The 17888-nt window shown below is 34.7% G+C and overlaps 1 protein-coding gene across 1 annotated transcript; it reads right to left on the bottom strand.

The window, feature by feature from the left end:
• Positions 1-1116: 1116 nt before the first annotated feature.
• Positions 1117-6964, bottom strand: LOC111059576 (odorant receptor 4). Its single transcript, XM_039437925.1, has 6 exons — positions 5954-6964; positions 4414-4798; positions 3595-3691; positions 3082-3225; positions 2395-2550; positions 1117-2056 (listed from the first exon to the last, which is right to left on the bottom strand). The coding sequence occupies exons 1-6, from the start codon at positions 6330-6332 to the stop codon at positions 1997-1999; spliced, it is 1221 nt and encodes a 406-aa protein (XP_039293859.1). The 5' UTR covers positions 6333-6964; the 3' UTR covers positions 1117-1996.
• Positions 6965-17888: the final 10924 nt, after the last annotated feature.

Raw genomic sequence — 17888 nt, 5'->3', positions numbered from 1 at the left:
TCCTTGAAAAACTCGCTGAAGGACATGAAAAGGATAATAATAATTCTTCCTTGGAAAAACACATGATAATTTCGTCATCTGTCGATAACAGAAGATGCGTGTGTCTGTGTGGGAGATCAGTTGTGTAATCAATCAGCTTGCCGTATCTCGCGAGAAATCTATAAATTTTAATAGACTGGATCAATAAATAATCTGATTTGTTGACATGACATGGTATATCATAATATTCAAAGTTAATCATTATTTTACAGTTTTAAGTGATTAGTGAGTGTTATTTTGTCATTCAATTTGGTTTGTAAACAGACTAAATTAGAACTTTTCTGTTTCCAAATGAGCTGAAAATTAGACCTGAATTCGAGTGTATGGAACATAACCAACTTTTTGGACTATTTATAGTGTATAAATCAAAATTCGGGGGAGAAACAGTTTTGGGCTGTGCCTGTTAGTCCTTACCCAATCATTTTGAAGAATTGTGTTCTGTTTATCAATAAATAAATAACGAGCGAAGCTCGGTGCCCCGATATTAATTATAAAGAACATAGAAACATAATTTCATGAGAGCCCAATATGTTGAAATCTCTGGTATTGATCGGAATCTATTCAATCCATACGTGAGTTATTTATTATCGTAGTATCTCTGGAATACATTCATCTCTAGGTCGAAAAGATGAAAGGAGATAATGCTGCCTGAAGGAGTTTGTATATTATAATATTCATGAGGGTGATCCTCACTTGCATAGCACATAAGTGCAAAACAATAATAATTTATCTGCACCATATAACTCAACATGTTACATGTTTAAATAATTGGGTCAAAAGGGAAAATAATAAAGAAAAGTGATGGAGGAGAATATAGAATGTAACAAGGAGGGAGTGAAGAACGAGGCGGAAAAGAGTTGATTGAGAGAGAAAGGGTGAGGAGAAGTAGGAGGTAGCAAAGAAGACAGAGGAGGTGGAGAAGATTGAAGAAAAAGAGGGGGAGAAATAGCAGAAGGAGAAGAGGAGTTGAGGGAGAGGAGGAGGATGTGTAGGAGAAGTAGAAGCTGGATAAAGAGGGGAACAGGGAGGAACAGGATGAGGAGTATCTAGTAGTAGGAATAGCAGGAATAGTATGAAAAAGAAAATAAAGTTATTATGCACTTCAAAGCGATTTCTTTGGTTACATTCTAATGTGTCTATAAGATTGATTTTCACATACAGATACCGTATTTTAAACGTACTATCATTATAGTAACTTACTTATTTAAAAGAAAGTACAAGGTACTTCACCATGTGCTAAATTAGAAAACCTTGCATGCCACTTTTTATGCAAGTGGTTTCTTCTCCAATTGCAATCCTGCATCGTTTGAAGATTCCGCCGCACATTTGGCGGAACTTCAAAAATTAGAGAGCGCATTCAGTCCTCTGATGTGCTCTTCAACCTATCAATTATTTCACCGACTAACTAATCATATGCGCATGCGTGATTAGTGTTGCATTTCACCTGTTACAGTTGTCACTTGTTGAAATATGTGGGTTAATGTCTATTGGTTGAGTGTTCTCAATCTAAGTATAGGAGTTGACAGTTATTCTAGATTTCAATTATTATGAAACTCCAGGGATCGATCTTGAAAAGGATGATTAAATAGTGTCAGTCCTCAAATGGTGTCCTTAAAATATGGTGTCAGTGTTCACACCCTATAATGATTCATAAAGGATGTTCATAAATTGTAAAATCTTCTTCAGTAGGCCCACTTCCAAATTTAATATACTACCCCTATCAAAATCTTATTATGAAACTCCTCTATAATTACGGTATAATTCACTTTCATTTTTCGATATGTGCTTTATAGAACTGAACAATAGACTATTAATACTTCATAGTATTAGTGCAGATTAGATAGAATCCTACAGTGGAATAATCCTAATAAATTCTTGAATAAGAACCTAATCTACGAAAAATGTTGGAAAAATAGCTTTGTATTTTTCAAAACCAACTGATTTCTCGAAGTATCGATTACTTTGCTGCTGTTAATCTGTACAGCATTGTGAAGTATGTGTATGAAGCACGCATGATCTGAAACAAAAAAAAATGCATATGAATCATAGCTTAATTTAATGGTCAAGATGTAGGTTGAATTATTTTGGAAATAAACTCAAAAGTATTAGCGCAACTTTACCTTATGTTTCCTCTCCCTATCATTTCAATGATGTACCTATTGAAAGAATAGAGTATTGTGTGATCGAATAACCAGAGTTTAATTATTGAAAGTTCATACTGTGCTTCAGTAATATTTTTCAACAATGTAGGCTACTTGGATGTTGAAAAATCTTCTCACTCTAATAACACGTACTGGTAAATTTCTTACTCTGTTAAGAGAAGTGAGATATTAAAATTAAAAATGAATAACTTACTGCCGCATAGGATTGGAGTGATACAACGTAGAATTTTCCTGCCGTAACGTTGCTTGGTTTATTCGCTCTGGTCATCGCAATTAGAATTTGTCTCTTAGTTTTTTGAGACATGCCTGTCCAGTCACTTCTGTAGAATACTTCTTGTAGATTACCTGTCTGAAAATCAAGCAGAAATACAGTTCTCTTGAAAACTGTTATCCAATTTTATTTTGAAGCTCATAACGTTACGTTAACCTGTTCCCTCGTATACTCAGGGAAAGTGGAGACAAACCGTTACTGGCGACCATCAATGTTTCTTATTACGTCAATTTCTTCCAATGTCTATTATTCTCCAAACTTCTGTCTAAATGTAATAATGGTTATCGACAAACACTTGTCGCCAGTCACCTTTCGCTCTGAATTCCCTGTCTACAAGCCGCTTTTAAACTAGGCTTGAACAGACACATTTCTTATTTGAGAGTTTGGATTGCATGAAAATCGCAGAGAAGTCGCAACCCTTTTTTTTGCCTATCTGTGATAATATCCCAATTATCAGGCCACCACGCATTCGTATGAGATTCTTATATTCTTTTAATCATTATGACCGAAATTTCAACAAATGGTCTCTCGTAAGTATGACTCATGGAATATGTTTAAAATAATATTATTTCCTCATCTACCTTCTTTGGAAATAATTTTCCTACCTACCTTATCGTTGACTACAAAGCCGGCCCAACTAAATATTGTCAACTGAAGAATCATGCTACTGAAAAAGCAGAGATGTTTCGAAATTCTAATGAAACTTTGGACTGGAGTTTCACTCAGCTCTGTTGTTGAGTCTGTCAAAGCAATCTGAAAAATATCATGAATTTTCAGATTTCTGAAATTGTGATAGATCATTAATAATGCCACTTGCTGAGAAGCTCATGCTTGGAAGATGAAGATAATATACTTTATAATGAGATGAGATAACATATTAAGTGACTTGAGCTCATTCCAGAGTCATAATATTTCTAATTAAATCAACCATTATGTTTCGAGTTTGAATTCATTGTCAAAACTGTCTAACTTTCATTGAATAATCTATAAGATCATAGTTATATCTTCCATCTTGATTCACATCGGTAAAGTGCAAACAGAATTTATAAGTTTTGAGAGCTGTTGCTATTGTTGTCCTCTGGGTTTTGAAGTAATAATCAATACTGAAATAGTTTCACTTACCATTAACATGAACCCGCAAGTACAAATCAAAATAGTGCTTAATAGCATTTGAAATAGATTCAGCAGAGAGAAAACACTTTCCATCAGATCAGCTATCCTGAAAATTTCAATTAGATATTGAATATATATAAAGTACAACAACAATAATAATAGTAATAATAATAATATCGAGTGACCTGGCTGGCTCAGGTCTGGTGTCAGAGTTTTCAGGTCAACTGATCAATTTCAGGGTCTCTGACATGACCTAACGACAGCATTTTAGGCAGCCGGGACCGACAGCTTAACGTGTTCATCCGAAACAAAGTTCAATAAAGTACAATAAAAACAATACATTGCTAGCTTCCAATCAGTCCTTATAAACAGTACCAGGTTGAATGAAACTTGACAAGCTTGATCACATAATGTGTTTGTCAAGTTATGTTCAATCTAATAGAGTTCATAAGGACGGCAAAAAATCGTACGTCCAAAAATCGATGTTTGTATGTTTGTAAAGTTACACACACTTCGGTTTTTGGACGTTAGATTTTTTGCCCTCCTCATGAATTCTATCAGATTGAACGGTACTTGACAAACATCATCTGTTTGAGAGCATCTGATTAATAGAATTCATAAGGACGGCAAAAATTCGTACGTCCAAGAATCAATGTGTGTGTGTAACTAGACTTAGGAATTTTCTCTACCACACCAATCAACTTTGAAAAAGCAAAGTTTACTTCACTTTGAGTTTATGAAATTTGGCTTAAAATACAAGTCGTCAATCGAAATAGGATACCTACCTCAAATAATCTGATAATGTACCTCCAAAATAACGTAACCTACCTCAACATCTGCTGATGACCCCTGATACACTCCTTGACCAGCCGGTCCATCTCCTCCGCCTCGTCTTCCTCCTCCCTCTCACCCCTCCGAGCGACCTCCCTGACACTCTCGACACAACAGGCGAGCACGTCGATCTGTGACCCGAAGGCGGAACTGAATGACAGCACCAGGAGCATGATGGAGCACTCGGACAGACAGGTGAACCACAGTGATCCGGAGTCGACGAGGAATGTGAGGATCTTGGCCGGCTGCCGAGACTCGTCGAACGGGTGCCAGTCGGGGATGGTCTTCAGGTACTTGCAGTCCGACAGGAAGCACTCGGTCAGCGGTGCCACTTGGTAGCCGAGCAGGGTTGCCCAAACCATTACGTATACTACGAACGTTACTGTGAAGAACAATCTGAATACGTGAATATCGGGAGGAATGTTTGAATCAAAATAAGATATTTATCAATTTCAATAAAATATTTATTATTTAGAATAAAAAATGTGTTGTCAGTTCCACATGTACTGTATTTAAGCCAAACTGGTTTAAATCTACTCAGGGCATACTTTTCAGTAGTCATTTGGGTTAGACAGAGGAAAATGGATGAAGGATAGTCTTAGTATAATCTAAGAGACCATTGAAGACGATCCCCTGATTGCTTTGAAACTAGTTTGGCTTCAATAAATTACATATGGAACTAATTATTACATTTATTCCATTTCACCTTGATGTTGAGAAATTCCACAACATAACTCTGTCAAGTGTTATATAACGTACTTGAAAAAATGTAGAAGATTGAAATTATTCTCTTGATTTTCCAATAAATTGCTATGAATAACCTTAGCTGTTTGATACAAAATCTTAAACCTTTTACTGATGCACAGAAAGGAAATAAGATCCAACAACGGTATTCTTTTGAAAAGCACTTCAAAATTTACAATACTCTGCCACCACAGTTAAGTTGTAACATGGTTATGTTACAATGTGACGAATGTTACATTGTGGTTATGTTACTTGTAACGAATTTTTTGTCTGATATTTTGATCGTAAAAATTGAAACCTTTGTGACAAATTGACAAGTGGAGGAAGCTGCAATTACAGAAGTCATGTAAAGTGGACCGAGACAGTCTTGTCAAACTTGTAAAACAAGAAAATCACGAATTTTTTGTCTGATATTTTGATCGTAAAAATTGAAACCTTTGTGACAAATTGACAAGTGGAGGAAACTGCAATTACAGAAGTCATGTAAAGTGGACCGAATCAGTCTTGTCAAACTATGAAGAAGGAATGCATTCATAGATTCGAATAAGGTATCAATTCTCTATCTATTGAATGCTTTCTTGATCTATCGAATACTATGATGAATACATTGTTGGTAAACTACAGGACTCATACTTCAGGGTGGCGATATTTGGAGTGCACGATGAAGAAGATACATAATATCTTACTTATTAAGAAAATATAAAATAAGTAATCAAGACTAAAGAGACCTTGAAGTGGCTATTGTAGAAGAATTTTAAATTGTGCTGGAATTCTGAAACGTAGTACCTCGTACCTTTGTTGCAAAGCTCATCGGATTTTTCAAATATTTTCAGCGCTTTTTCCGGCACAATCTTCGCACAAACAAGAAAATCTCTCCTGAAAACCTGCAGCAGCTCCTTGATTTCCTTTTCCATGCAGAGAAGGACGATAATCTTGACACAAGGCTCCATATCAATGCAGATTGTCAGAAACTTTTCAACAGTAACTTCAAGCTCGTGGGTGTCTATAAACATTCTAACAGACTGCACTACACACAGATAGATTAGTTGGTAGAGCAAGTAGAACAAATTGTAGAACAAAATCAAGAAGGGGATTTGAGAGCGGTTGGTGTACCAAGACCACAAACCAAGAATGTCCAAGCGTTTGAAATCCAGACCGCTCTTTGAATCCATTTTATTATAGATTTAGATACGATAGAAGGCCTGCTTTACTTTGAAGGAATTTATTCAGTATTATATAGATGAGTCTGAATAAGATGGGTTGTTGAATAATTTAGCAACCTATAACTTCAAAGAAATCATAAAATTAAATTCAAATATTATTTCACTGTGAGTAGAAAGTACTCTCTACTATTAACCTAGAGATGATAATGTCTATAAATTATGGCATTAGCTCTGTATTTATAAAACTCAATTATTTCTAATATTATTATTGGTTTCAGTAAGACGTTTTTCCAATTAATCAACAAGTACCCTTTTGGCACACTATTGAATAGCTCTGGAAAATTAATCGGTGTACATAGTTGTATTTTATCATTTTTAAAAAGACTAATCTTGTGAGCAGTAGTGGTTGAATTCAGCAAGTCAGCTCATTTTCTACAAGCTGCCAAGTTAAAGTATACTATATGAGTAGCAGATGATATTATATCATCATTAAAGTTTTCATTTAAAAGACTGATAGGGATAGTATTCTTCTATCTTGGCAAAGAGGTTAAGCATCGGCTACCAAGAGTTTGATCTGAACACTGTCCTCAAATTGACTGTGAATATAGTATTAATAGCCCAGAAATGAAGGTAGGTTCTAAGATCTCATCATTAATTTATTTTCATCCAACAGTTTATATTTAATTCAAAATTCGATTAGCTCTATGGATATGCTATAACTTCTATGATAATTCAGCTAAAACGTTTATGTTGGGTGTACAAATTGAATAATTTACTTGGGTTCTGTGGTCACAATAGTTTTGACTGGAGAGTCAAGAAAACCAATTCTGTTGAATTCACAGTAGCCTGAGTAAACGTAGGAAGGGTGAGTAGTTTGGTTACATAATGAGAAAGGCAAACTGGAATTTATTGTAGACTTTGAAATTCATTGTCTAAAACTAGCATTGGATATTAAGCTAATGGTTCGGGTGGGTCAATTCATCTTTCATGTAAGGGAAAGAGATACTTTATAACTTCATTTTAGCAACATAACAGGCTAACAGCCACATTAAAAAGATAGTTTTTCATAATTTCAGAAACTGAATATAGATGAAAGAGAAACAAAATTCAAGATAAATAATTACAAAAATGAGGAAATCTGCATGATACAATCAATCACATATGAGGGTTATATTGTTCTTTATTGATTCATACGATAAGTACATCATCAAAATGATAAGGAGAGAAAACATTAGGTAACCTTGTGCTATTTCTATCCAAAATTTAGATGAGGTTACACATAGTCCGAAAAATGTTAAGTTTTGTAGTTGTTCACTTCACAAAATGTTCAGTCCTTAATTATCTTCACAAAGTAGATTCACATTAGAAATCGATGTTCATGGATCGTCAAAAAATAACAAATATTATATAATAGCTTATTGATTGAAGATTATTCGATTATTCGCTTCTAAAGCTTGTTTTTTTGTAGCGTAAATGCCGTCGTCAACCACGACAGGGTGAAGATCTCAGATTGGGTAGATTTCAATTTGTCTAAATAACCTGAAAGATTATGTTCAATTATGTTATAATAAATGGCAATATGTTGATACTGCATTATTAGAAATGTTTGATTCTTGAATGATAAACACAAATAATGAAAATTTATTTGATCAGCTGTTTTAGCACACTTGAAATTTGGACAGTATGAATGTCAACAATGCTTGCCGTCGTCGACTGCGGAAATTTACGCATAAACGAATATGCACCTTTAGGTAATGGCTATTTTGCCGAGATTTCATAAACAACCTTATTTGAAAGGACTAGTATTTCTCAAAGTCTAGTATGATATGAAGTGTATAAAATGTAGATTGTAAATGAAAAATTAATGACAATTTGTTATTATTCAGGGCTAGTCTTCAAGTTTCACACTGTGTTACAACAGAACAAAAAAATCACTGCAACAATGTTAATATGTCTCTCCGTCTCTGCCTATTTGTCCCTCTCCATCTCTCCTAATTTTTCTCCATCTTTTTTTCTCTCTCGCACCCAGTCTGGAAAAATGTTATCACGTTGAGATATAATTATACAGTATTCAATTGAAACGCAGATGACTGAGCTTTGCTTTCAGTGCCTTACAAAAGAATAATGAGAAAAAATAATGTCATATTCTTCTCTGAATATTAATAATGTGAAGATAGGCGCGTCCCATACTAGATGAGGCGAGTTAAGCTCCCTATTAATCTTGTGTCGAAGCGAAGGATAGCTGAGATTATTGTTCGCTTTAACACTGAATATTAATTACGGGATGATCGATGTCTTCTAATCCATCCTAAGCCGATCCTTATTTCCAACAAAATATATAATATATCATGAATTGCATAATAAATATATATTCACAGTTTTTATAGTATATTTAAAGTGGATATGCGAAAGAAGAAGTGATATAGTATGAGGACAGTAGAGCCATTATTGATAGATTCGTCTTCAGAATACTTTTTCAAAGATTTGAAAATAATGACTTCGTGTTTGGACTAGTCAGTTTACTACTGTATTTGATAGACAATTAATGAATTGTGTGAGTTTTTCTTAAACTATGAGAGAAGATGGAAAAAATCAATTCAACTTCATTGATGACTTAGGTACCAAAAGGAATATCCGTATTGGAATGGTGGTATGTTTTTGAAACGCTTCAATTACTTTTATATTCAAACACTTGTTTTGATATCCCTCTACTTAATTTTGGTTCTTAATTAATAGAGTCAACTTCAAGCTCTAACACCAATGATTAAACTCTATTTGTAATAATTGATAAATCTGTCCATGACTGTGATGAATTTTCAAACATTTCAAGACTATTTATTATGTAAGTGTGAAGAGTGAAGTTATTAGCTGTGAAGTATTTTGTATTGTACAATAGAGAAAGGATAAGCGTAAGTGTCTGTTTGTCCCTATTTGTTTGTCTCTGATTGTACTATAAGTGAAAAATCATGAAACATATTTTTCCACAAAATAATAATCTAATTGTCTAACAATGAAAATCATTTTGAAAAAACAAATTGATCGGAAAGCCTATGGTACGAGAATAATAGATCACTTCAATGTTTAGAATACTCATGTATTGCATAAAATACTATTACAAACATTGTGAAGTCTATTACCTTTCTATTTGATAAAAATAATATTTCTCACGGTAAAACATTCAATTGAACTTCAAGCATCAATCATTCATTACAATCCCTTTAAACTGCATTAAGTAATGAGGCCACGCTTTTGCATTACACCTTCCATTTCGGTAATATTTGTTTCCATGGTGAGATCCACCTCAAACTGTCAGCATTCCTTGTAAATATCATCACTGCTTCCCATTCTCCAAATACTGACCGCTTGAAGTGAATCCTCAGTTTGCAGACTTGCAGCTATTTCAGATTTCAGAGCACAAAAGTGATCCAAGGTTGCAGGCTCTCTGCGGTCTCTGGTCTTAGCCTGAGAAAATCCTTGTTTACTGAGACTCCGTGAATGCAGCCAAGATCCACACGATCAATAATGAAGTGGAACGTTTCATTTGCTGTGTTTGGTTTCAGGGCTGTGATAAATTAAAGCAATCCTTCACGAGTCCTGAGAAGAAAAGGATTGAATTTGCTTTAAGTAGAGGTGAGAGAGGAGTGGATGTGAGAGTGGAGGAAAGAAGAGGGTGAAGGAGGATGACGAGATGATGGAGAGGATAAAAAGGAAAGGGAAAGAAGGTCAGAGAAGTTGAAAGGAGGAGAAAAGATTCGGGATGAAGATGATGGAGGGAGAAGGTAGCAGAAAGAAGATACAGAAGTTCTGGGTGGAGAGGAGTGGGAGAATAAAGTGGAAAAGAAGAGAAGAATGCTGTAAGAAATCAAAAAAATTGAGGGCTAGAAGGAGTATTAAAGGAAGAAGCATAATTATATAAGATAAAAAGACAAAGTAAAGAGAAGAATAACTTAGATTGTAGCGAAGAAGAAAAAGAAAGTATGAGCATAGGAAAAGAGTGAGAGAAGTGAATGAACAATAATAGACCAGGAGAAATACATATTTTTTGGAAAATCATAAGAAAACGTTAAAATGATGTGGATGGAAGAAAGTGTAATTAGAATATACGAGGAAGATGGATTGTGAAAAAATGGAGGGATTGAAAGCTGTAGAAGGATAAGAAAGTGAAGGGGAAGATGAAAAGAAAAAAATAGAAATGTTGTAAAAAGCGCTTTAAGCGTTTAAAAGCGAAGAAGAACAAGAAGAAGAAGAATAGGAAGAAGGGGGTAAGGTGGAGTGATGTGGAGGAGAACAGAAGAAGAGGAACAGAGGAGTTGAGAAGGCTTGGGAGGAGCAGTGGGGAATAGAGAAAGAGAAGAGAGGGAGAAGGAAGAAGTAAGAAATGTAACAGATGGAGAAATAAAAACACATTATAAGGAACAGATGTTGAATTGATACTGAAGAAAGTGTATGCCCATATGCCTATTTTGATCGAATAATGGAGTCATAATTAGAGTACTGTCTTAATTACAATGATCCTCCAAAAAAATGAAGTTTCAATTACAAGAGACAATAAAATAAAAGAATGTTAGAGGTGGAAGGGCAAATTATTAAACCAACTTCACCACAAAACTCGAGGGTGAGGCAGCGTCTAAAAAGTCAGATATAACAAAAATACAATGCCATCGACTGCAGATGAAGCGTTTTCCTTTACACGACAAGGTTGCTATTTCAAAAGTCACAAAATTCAGATCAAAGTTAAGTTATCTGCCATTATATTGATTATATATTAATCCAAATATATAAATAAGTACCACAAACACATGAAAATTGTTGTTATATATTATAATATCATTATATACTATGAAGCTATTGATAATGGATATGAATTTTAATAAAGCTCTTTCTAGTAAAAGGAAAAGAAAAGCATTATTAGCTACAACATTCCATTTCACAGTTTTTCTAAACAAAAATATCCAATTGTGGCTCATTTGTGAAAATAATTCATCAAATACGATATAAATTTATTATTAGTTATACAATTTTTCCATTATTATTACAATTTTCTCAATATTTTTTGGTTATCTCCACAACTCTGATCATATAATCCTATTATATTGAGCGAGCAATTTCTGTATATCTGTTTATATTTTTATATCTGGTTATCTGGTTATTTATGTTCAACGGATCTCGAAAACGGCTCCAACGATTTTCACGAAATTCGGAACATAGTAGGTTTATGATATAAAAATTCGGTTGCACTAGGTCTCATTTCTGGGAAAACTTGCTGAAGGACATGAAAGGATAACAATTAGTTATCCTTTCAAAAACAGATGATAATTTTGTCGTCTGTCGTAACAAAAGATGCGTGTGTGTGAGAGAGACAGAATTATTTCCAGCTGTGTAATCAATCAGCGAGAAATTTTAATCGACTTGATAAAAATAATCCGATTTGTTGACATGACATGATAATCATTCTAAACAGATTATATCATAATTTTCAAAGTTAATCATAATTTGACAATTTTAAGTGATTAGTGAGTGTTATTTTGTTATTCAATTTGGTTTGTAAATAATCTAAATTACAACTTTTTTGTTTTTAAATGTTTAGACTGAAAATTGAACCTGAATTCAAGTGTATGGAACATAACCCACTTTCTGGACTATTTATAGTGTATAAATCAAAATTCAGGGAAGAAACAGTTTTGAGCTGTGCCTGTTAGTCCTTCCCAAATCATTTTAAAGAATTGTTTTCTGTTTATCAATAGTTTATAAATAAATAACGAGCGAAGCTCGGCGCCCAGATATTAATATATTAGAACTTTGGACAATTTCAATTTGGTTTTCTTGGTTTTCATTACTGTTGCCTGCTGGGTCTTTCACAAGATATTTGAGGTTAGAATCCACTGCGGATGGCTGAGGGACTGCTTCTTGAGGAGTGCTGCCGCAATCGAACGCGTACAATGTTTGGTTCGCAGTGAAAAATTTGCATAAACAAAAAAGCTTCTATGATTTAACACAGAAGCAGTTGGCCGTTTATTCGAGCCAAGAAGAAGAAGAAGAAGAAAGAAAAAGAAGAAGAAGAAAATAGAAAGGTTTAGATCGTGCCAGATGACATCTGGATGCAGAATCCATGAGAGCACGTTTTGATCAATATTGTGCATGCAAAAAGTGCAGTGGAATGCATTTTTGGAATAAAATGAATCTTATACAAAAGTGAATAAAAAATTATTACTCAAAACATAGAGTTGGATGGAGCATGATCTTGGCCAAACTTTATTCCGCCTGGCCCAAGAAAGGAGAGAAATTCAGTAGATTCTTCCTATATGTCGCTCCTCGTATTTTTTAACTTTTGGCTAGTGCATTACGCTTGAATAGGTTCAGACACTTGACCATGAGTTTGCTATTGGAGAGGAATGAAGTGGAAACCCTATTTCAAGAAATGTTATTTAAGTTAATTAATTTATTAAATTTATTATGTATGTTTGGCATTTCAACTCTTTCAAATGATCAGATTGCATTATTCAAGCGTTCAATTCAACTAAATTTATTACTTAGCTGTATCTTTGTTCAGTTTTATTTTGAATTTTATCTAATTATTGTTCAAATTTTAAACAAAATAGTCTCTAGTACTAGATCTAGGAGTGATCTGTGGTCTAGTCTCTAGTGGATAGAGTGCTTGCGTAGCAGCATAGAGATCCCGGGTTCAAACCCTCTCATTACTAAAAGTTCTTTAACCAAATCACTCCTGTGTTATCGGCTGAAGTATGACAGTCGTAAGGCCCATTGACGGCGGGACCTTCCTGCAAGGGACTCCCCACCAACAAAAGCTATACGAATTTGCTTTTAGTACTAGATCTGATCATGCCATACTGATCAAGAGATTAAAAATGCCTATGGAACATGAACGATCCCACACTGTATAAACTCAGAGGTTGTATTGTTATTGTATTGAACACAATATTATTCCATTATATTCAGTTGTATCTATTGTAATAATTGTATTTTTTTCTAAGAATGAATCTCAATTTCAATTTCAATCTCAATTCATCAGATTCCAGTTGTTTTGTCTGTGTTTTTCTGCTATTTACTGTATTGAATTTTCCATGTTCCTGTATCTTGAAATTTCATTAAAAAGTATCCAATAGAATAAAATTAATCAATAGAATGTGCTATCAACAATTCACGTGACATATAACCCAGTTTATCAGCTTTTCGTAGCCTTGACCTTCATCAAGTTCATTGTAATAGTAACACAGGCGTGATGCAAGTACTATTAAAAACTCTGACAAACAAATAATACTTCTTACTGCAAAGATGAAACTGAACAGAAACTATATCTCTCATTCACTCTCATACTTCTCCTTCATCATTCTCTCTCTCTATCCTACTCTTCATATCACTCCTCTTTTTTCTCACTTCTTCCCTCTTTCCTCACTCTATCACTCTTACCGACATTCACTCGATCACTCACTCTCTCTCACTCGCCCTCACACAACTTATCATGATCATGAACCACCTACAACAATAATCATAAATTGATAGAGAGGTGTGACGCATACTATAATATGACGTTTCCACAGTGGCGTATTCAAAACGTCATAGTTATGATTAGATCTCAGATATTTTCTTGTTTATTTCGTCTCTTTCTGTTCTGCAGTAGGTTGGTTCAATTTAGAATGCTAATCAATGCTCGAGGAATGGCAAGCAACCTCCCTCCACTTCATGTGTATAAGATACATATACATAATACACATAAATATTCATAGATATAGATAATATACATATGGATATAGTACATGTGTACACATTCTGATCTCCTCAACCATTTTGATGAACATTTTCGACCATGACATCACCGTGTGAGTCAATTGGCATGTTCCTTTTTTAGTGAATTATTATGATTACGGTTACTGTGTCTGTGTATTAGTATTTCAGTAGACTGTGCGGCTCCACACACAATCCGCGCGCAAACTTGGCTGGTGTCCAACAAGGATCTACTCTTGGCCCCTTCTAGGTCCTTCTGTACGCATGCGCAGTACGAACACAATGTTGTCGAGTTTTTCAAAACGCCGGTCACGAAATTTGCACTTGAACCGGTTTGAAATTATCATTTAATCAACGACCACTATAGTGAGATTCATCATTCTACTATCGATATCACCAACAGTTTCCATTTGAACAATGCTGGCAGTTTTAAGTGGATCTCACTTGCTGTCAAAGTCATGTTGTGAGTCACTGCGAAAGATCTCGGAAACACAATCGCATTGTACCGGACCTACTGGGTATCAACTCCCACACTATCACTATACCTATTAACTTCTTACAACAGTACATACTATACTCTATAACTGTATATAATGTGGTGATAACATCGATGCGTTGCTATTCACAGGAACAAAGTGTTTATTATTTTAATCAGGACTTACTGGGCATCAACTCCCACACTGCAACGCTATCACTATATTTATAATGCTTCCCAGATAATTACTGTATTCTATAACGATATAATATAGTGTGGTGATAGCATTGTTTCACAGGAATAAAGTATTTGTTATTCTAATCAGTTGTACTCAAGTTCAAGTAGGAAGTATTTGCTATCAATGGAATGAATATTATGCAATTTCATGTGCATGATTGTTAGTCAAGTGAAATGTGCATTAGTTTATAGTCACCTAGTGACAAGAGAAAACCTTAAATTGATGAATTGGGAATGTGAAAAAATGAGTCATGGCTAAACTAATTAAGATACCGTATCATATATTTTTTCAATATTTTCTTCGGAGAAAATATATTTCTCTCAAGTTTTTCTTCGTTGGGAAGGAGAGTTGATGTATATCACTTGACAAGAACTCAAGAACAGAAGTTTTCTTGCTGAGGTTGAGAATGGTTTTTACTCATACAGTACGTGGGTTATGGAAGGTATGATGATGATGATGATGATGACGAGTGAGTATGGACAACCTTAGATAGCACTCCAAATCTAAAAATTCTTTGCAAGGTGAGTTTTCATAAGAATATAACAACCATGTTGAATTCTATTGAGTAATTACTGTAAAAAATCTAGCATAATATGACATGTCATCATCGCTGAGGAACGGAACATAAAATTAACTGTTGTGGTTGGTTCTTACTTTATTGTTAACATAAATTAGGTGGAAAGGTTTGGAAAGAAAGGAAAATATTGATTCAAACAAAATGTACTATCCAAATAATTGAGGCTGACTATTGACAGATTCGAATATGAAGATTGCCTGACGGATGTTATTTTCCAGCAAATTTGGTCAACTATCAAATGATATCACAAAACCTTGTCTTTTCTTGTGTATTCTTTTTAGATTATCTTTTAGTTGTACCAATACAGAACTTAGATTTCATTGCTCAAATTTCTATAGCATCATGGAGTGATTGAAATAATTCAAATTTTATGTAACTGAACAACGTTTTGAATCATTATTCCTGAATGAAACAGTCCTAGAGCATGATTGTCTGAAAGCAGTGTAGAATTTTTATCAATTAGTATTGTATTTTGAAGATTAATTAACCAATACAATTTCGTCACAATCACTAAACCCGGATAAAACCACCGCCTATGTGAGTGGGTAGGGCCGGCCATCTTCAGCAGTGAATCTGCACCCAAATATCTATTATGATGACTCATCGAATTATGTCTCATATGAATAAATGCTGCTATAGTGAGACTCTCTTCATATTGTCAGTATACCTTATGAATAATATCGATGCTCCATTACTCGACCAATGCTGACAGTTTCTAGTGAATCTCAGTAGGCTGAGTTTTATCATTGACCTCCTAAAAACGTTGAATTCATTTTTGATAAGTTATGGAATGGGAGACACACCTATCATAGAACTTTTTGAATCCTGTTCTGATGATAATTGTATTGATTGTTGAGATTTTGGCATGATTATAATAGAATTGGTTTGTCAGAGATTGGCGTGTTATTTACTCGCTCAGATAAATAATCAATGAAGGATGTAATCTTGGTATTGCCGTTGAAGGAAAACTGTTTTTACGTGAGATTCATTGAAGAAGGCGCGGATCCAAAGGGGAAGCGATCGGGGCGATCTTCAATCCCCCCACTTCTTTTCCAAGTGATGTTTGAAAAAAATGTTGATTGTGCAGAAATAGGTCTAAGTATCCATGACCTTGACATTCGACTGAACAAATCCAAAAATTTGAATTTAATTAATATTAGAGAATAAAGCTCTCAAATGCTTTTTTTGTTTGAAAACTTCTATAATTCTCCTGGTGGGGTGACATCGAACGGGGGGGGGGGGAGACACACCGCAATCGCTACTTCCTCCCAGGTCAGAGTCCTGGATCCATGCCTGATCAGACGAGTGTGAACAACTTTTCACGTCATTAACAGGCGTACTATATGAGAGTGGCTAATTGGAGAAAAGCATATCAAACATTACTCTCTGTTGCATTCATTTATAATCGCTCGGACACGAAAAAGTAAAGTAAGTAATGGCGGAATCCAAGGGAATCTGCAACTTGTGCCCAGCGGTCAGAATGTGTTTGGACACTCACAGATTGAACGTAACAAAGTGAACGTCCGTGACGTCATCACGAGTGATGCCATTTCGCTCTCACTAGCAGCCGACATTACGTTCCCCGACTGAAGGAGCGAAATTAAAATTCACTACAGTATCCTAAGGATGCTTCAAGCAAAACACTACAATACGTTGTATTATGACAACGTATCAGCCTACTTAATGAGATACAGATTTCTAACCTGTAATTCCATTCGAATTGATAATAAAGGATTGGGCTAGAACCATGATTGTACTATCAATCATTCATTAAGAATCATCTTCAATGCATTATCACTGACAAATTGGTTGAAGCAACACAACATATTGTCTCAATCATTCATTCTAACGTTTTAATTTTTCATTCCATTTGTCTTCATGATAGAGACAAAGTGAAACAAATTATTAATTTGAACCATTATACAGATTGAGTTCGTTGTTAAACAAAATTGTCTCTCTCCTTCATATTTTTTTTAGAAAATTACAGAAAGAACTAGACTCCGTTACGAAAATTATCATGGTGTTTTATCACATCATTTTTTATTCATTTTTATAAAAAAAGGAACAAAAATTGTCTCCCTCCTTCATCTTTTTTTAGAAAATACAGAAAGAACTACACTCCATTACAAAAATTATCATGATTATCTTAATCATGGTGTTTTATCACTCCATTTTTATACCTTTTTATAAAAAAAAGGAAATTACGCAACCGAATGCTGCACGATTCAAATCAACTGCCGATTCAATCAAGCCTTCAAGTATCTAATGAAAAATGCAGGCGAGCGAAGCAAGCATGCTGGTCTTATTTCTTGATAATTTAGCAGGTCTAGGTTGAACGGATAAGGCGAATAGGGAGGAATGGTTGTTCTAAACAGCAGATGGTAATCGAAAAGCATATAATACCGTTATATCTTCGACAGAGAGAGAGAGTATGAGCGGGACAAATAATGGGATTGTCAGTGATGAAGTCACTACGTGAACAGTGTAATTGTGTATGGGAGCCATGTATCACTCCCATTTCACGCTGGGCGC

This window comes from Nilaparvata lugens, chromosome 11 (genome assembly GCF_014356525.2).
Source record: "Nilaparvata lugens isolate BPH chromosome 11, ASM1435652v1, whole genome shotgun sequence".
Classification (NCBI taxonomy): domain Eukaryota; kingdom Metazoa; phylum Arthropoda; class Insecta; order Hemiptera; family Delphacidae; genus Nilaparvata; species Nilaparvata lugens.
Note: the sequence above shows the minus strand (reverse complement) of the source record. Positions and strands in the feature narration are given on the sequence as shown.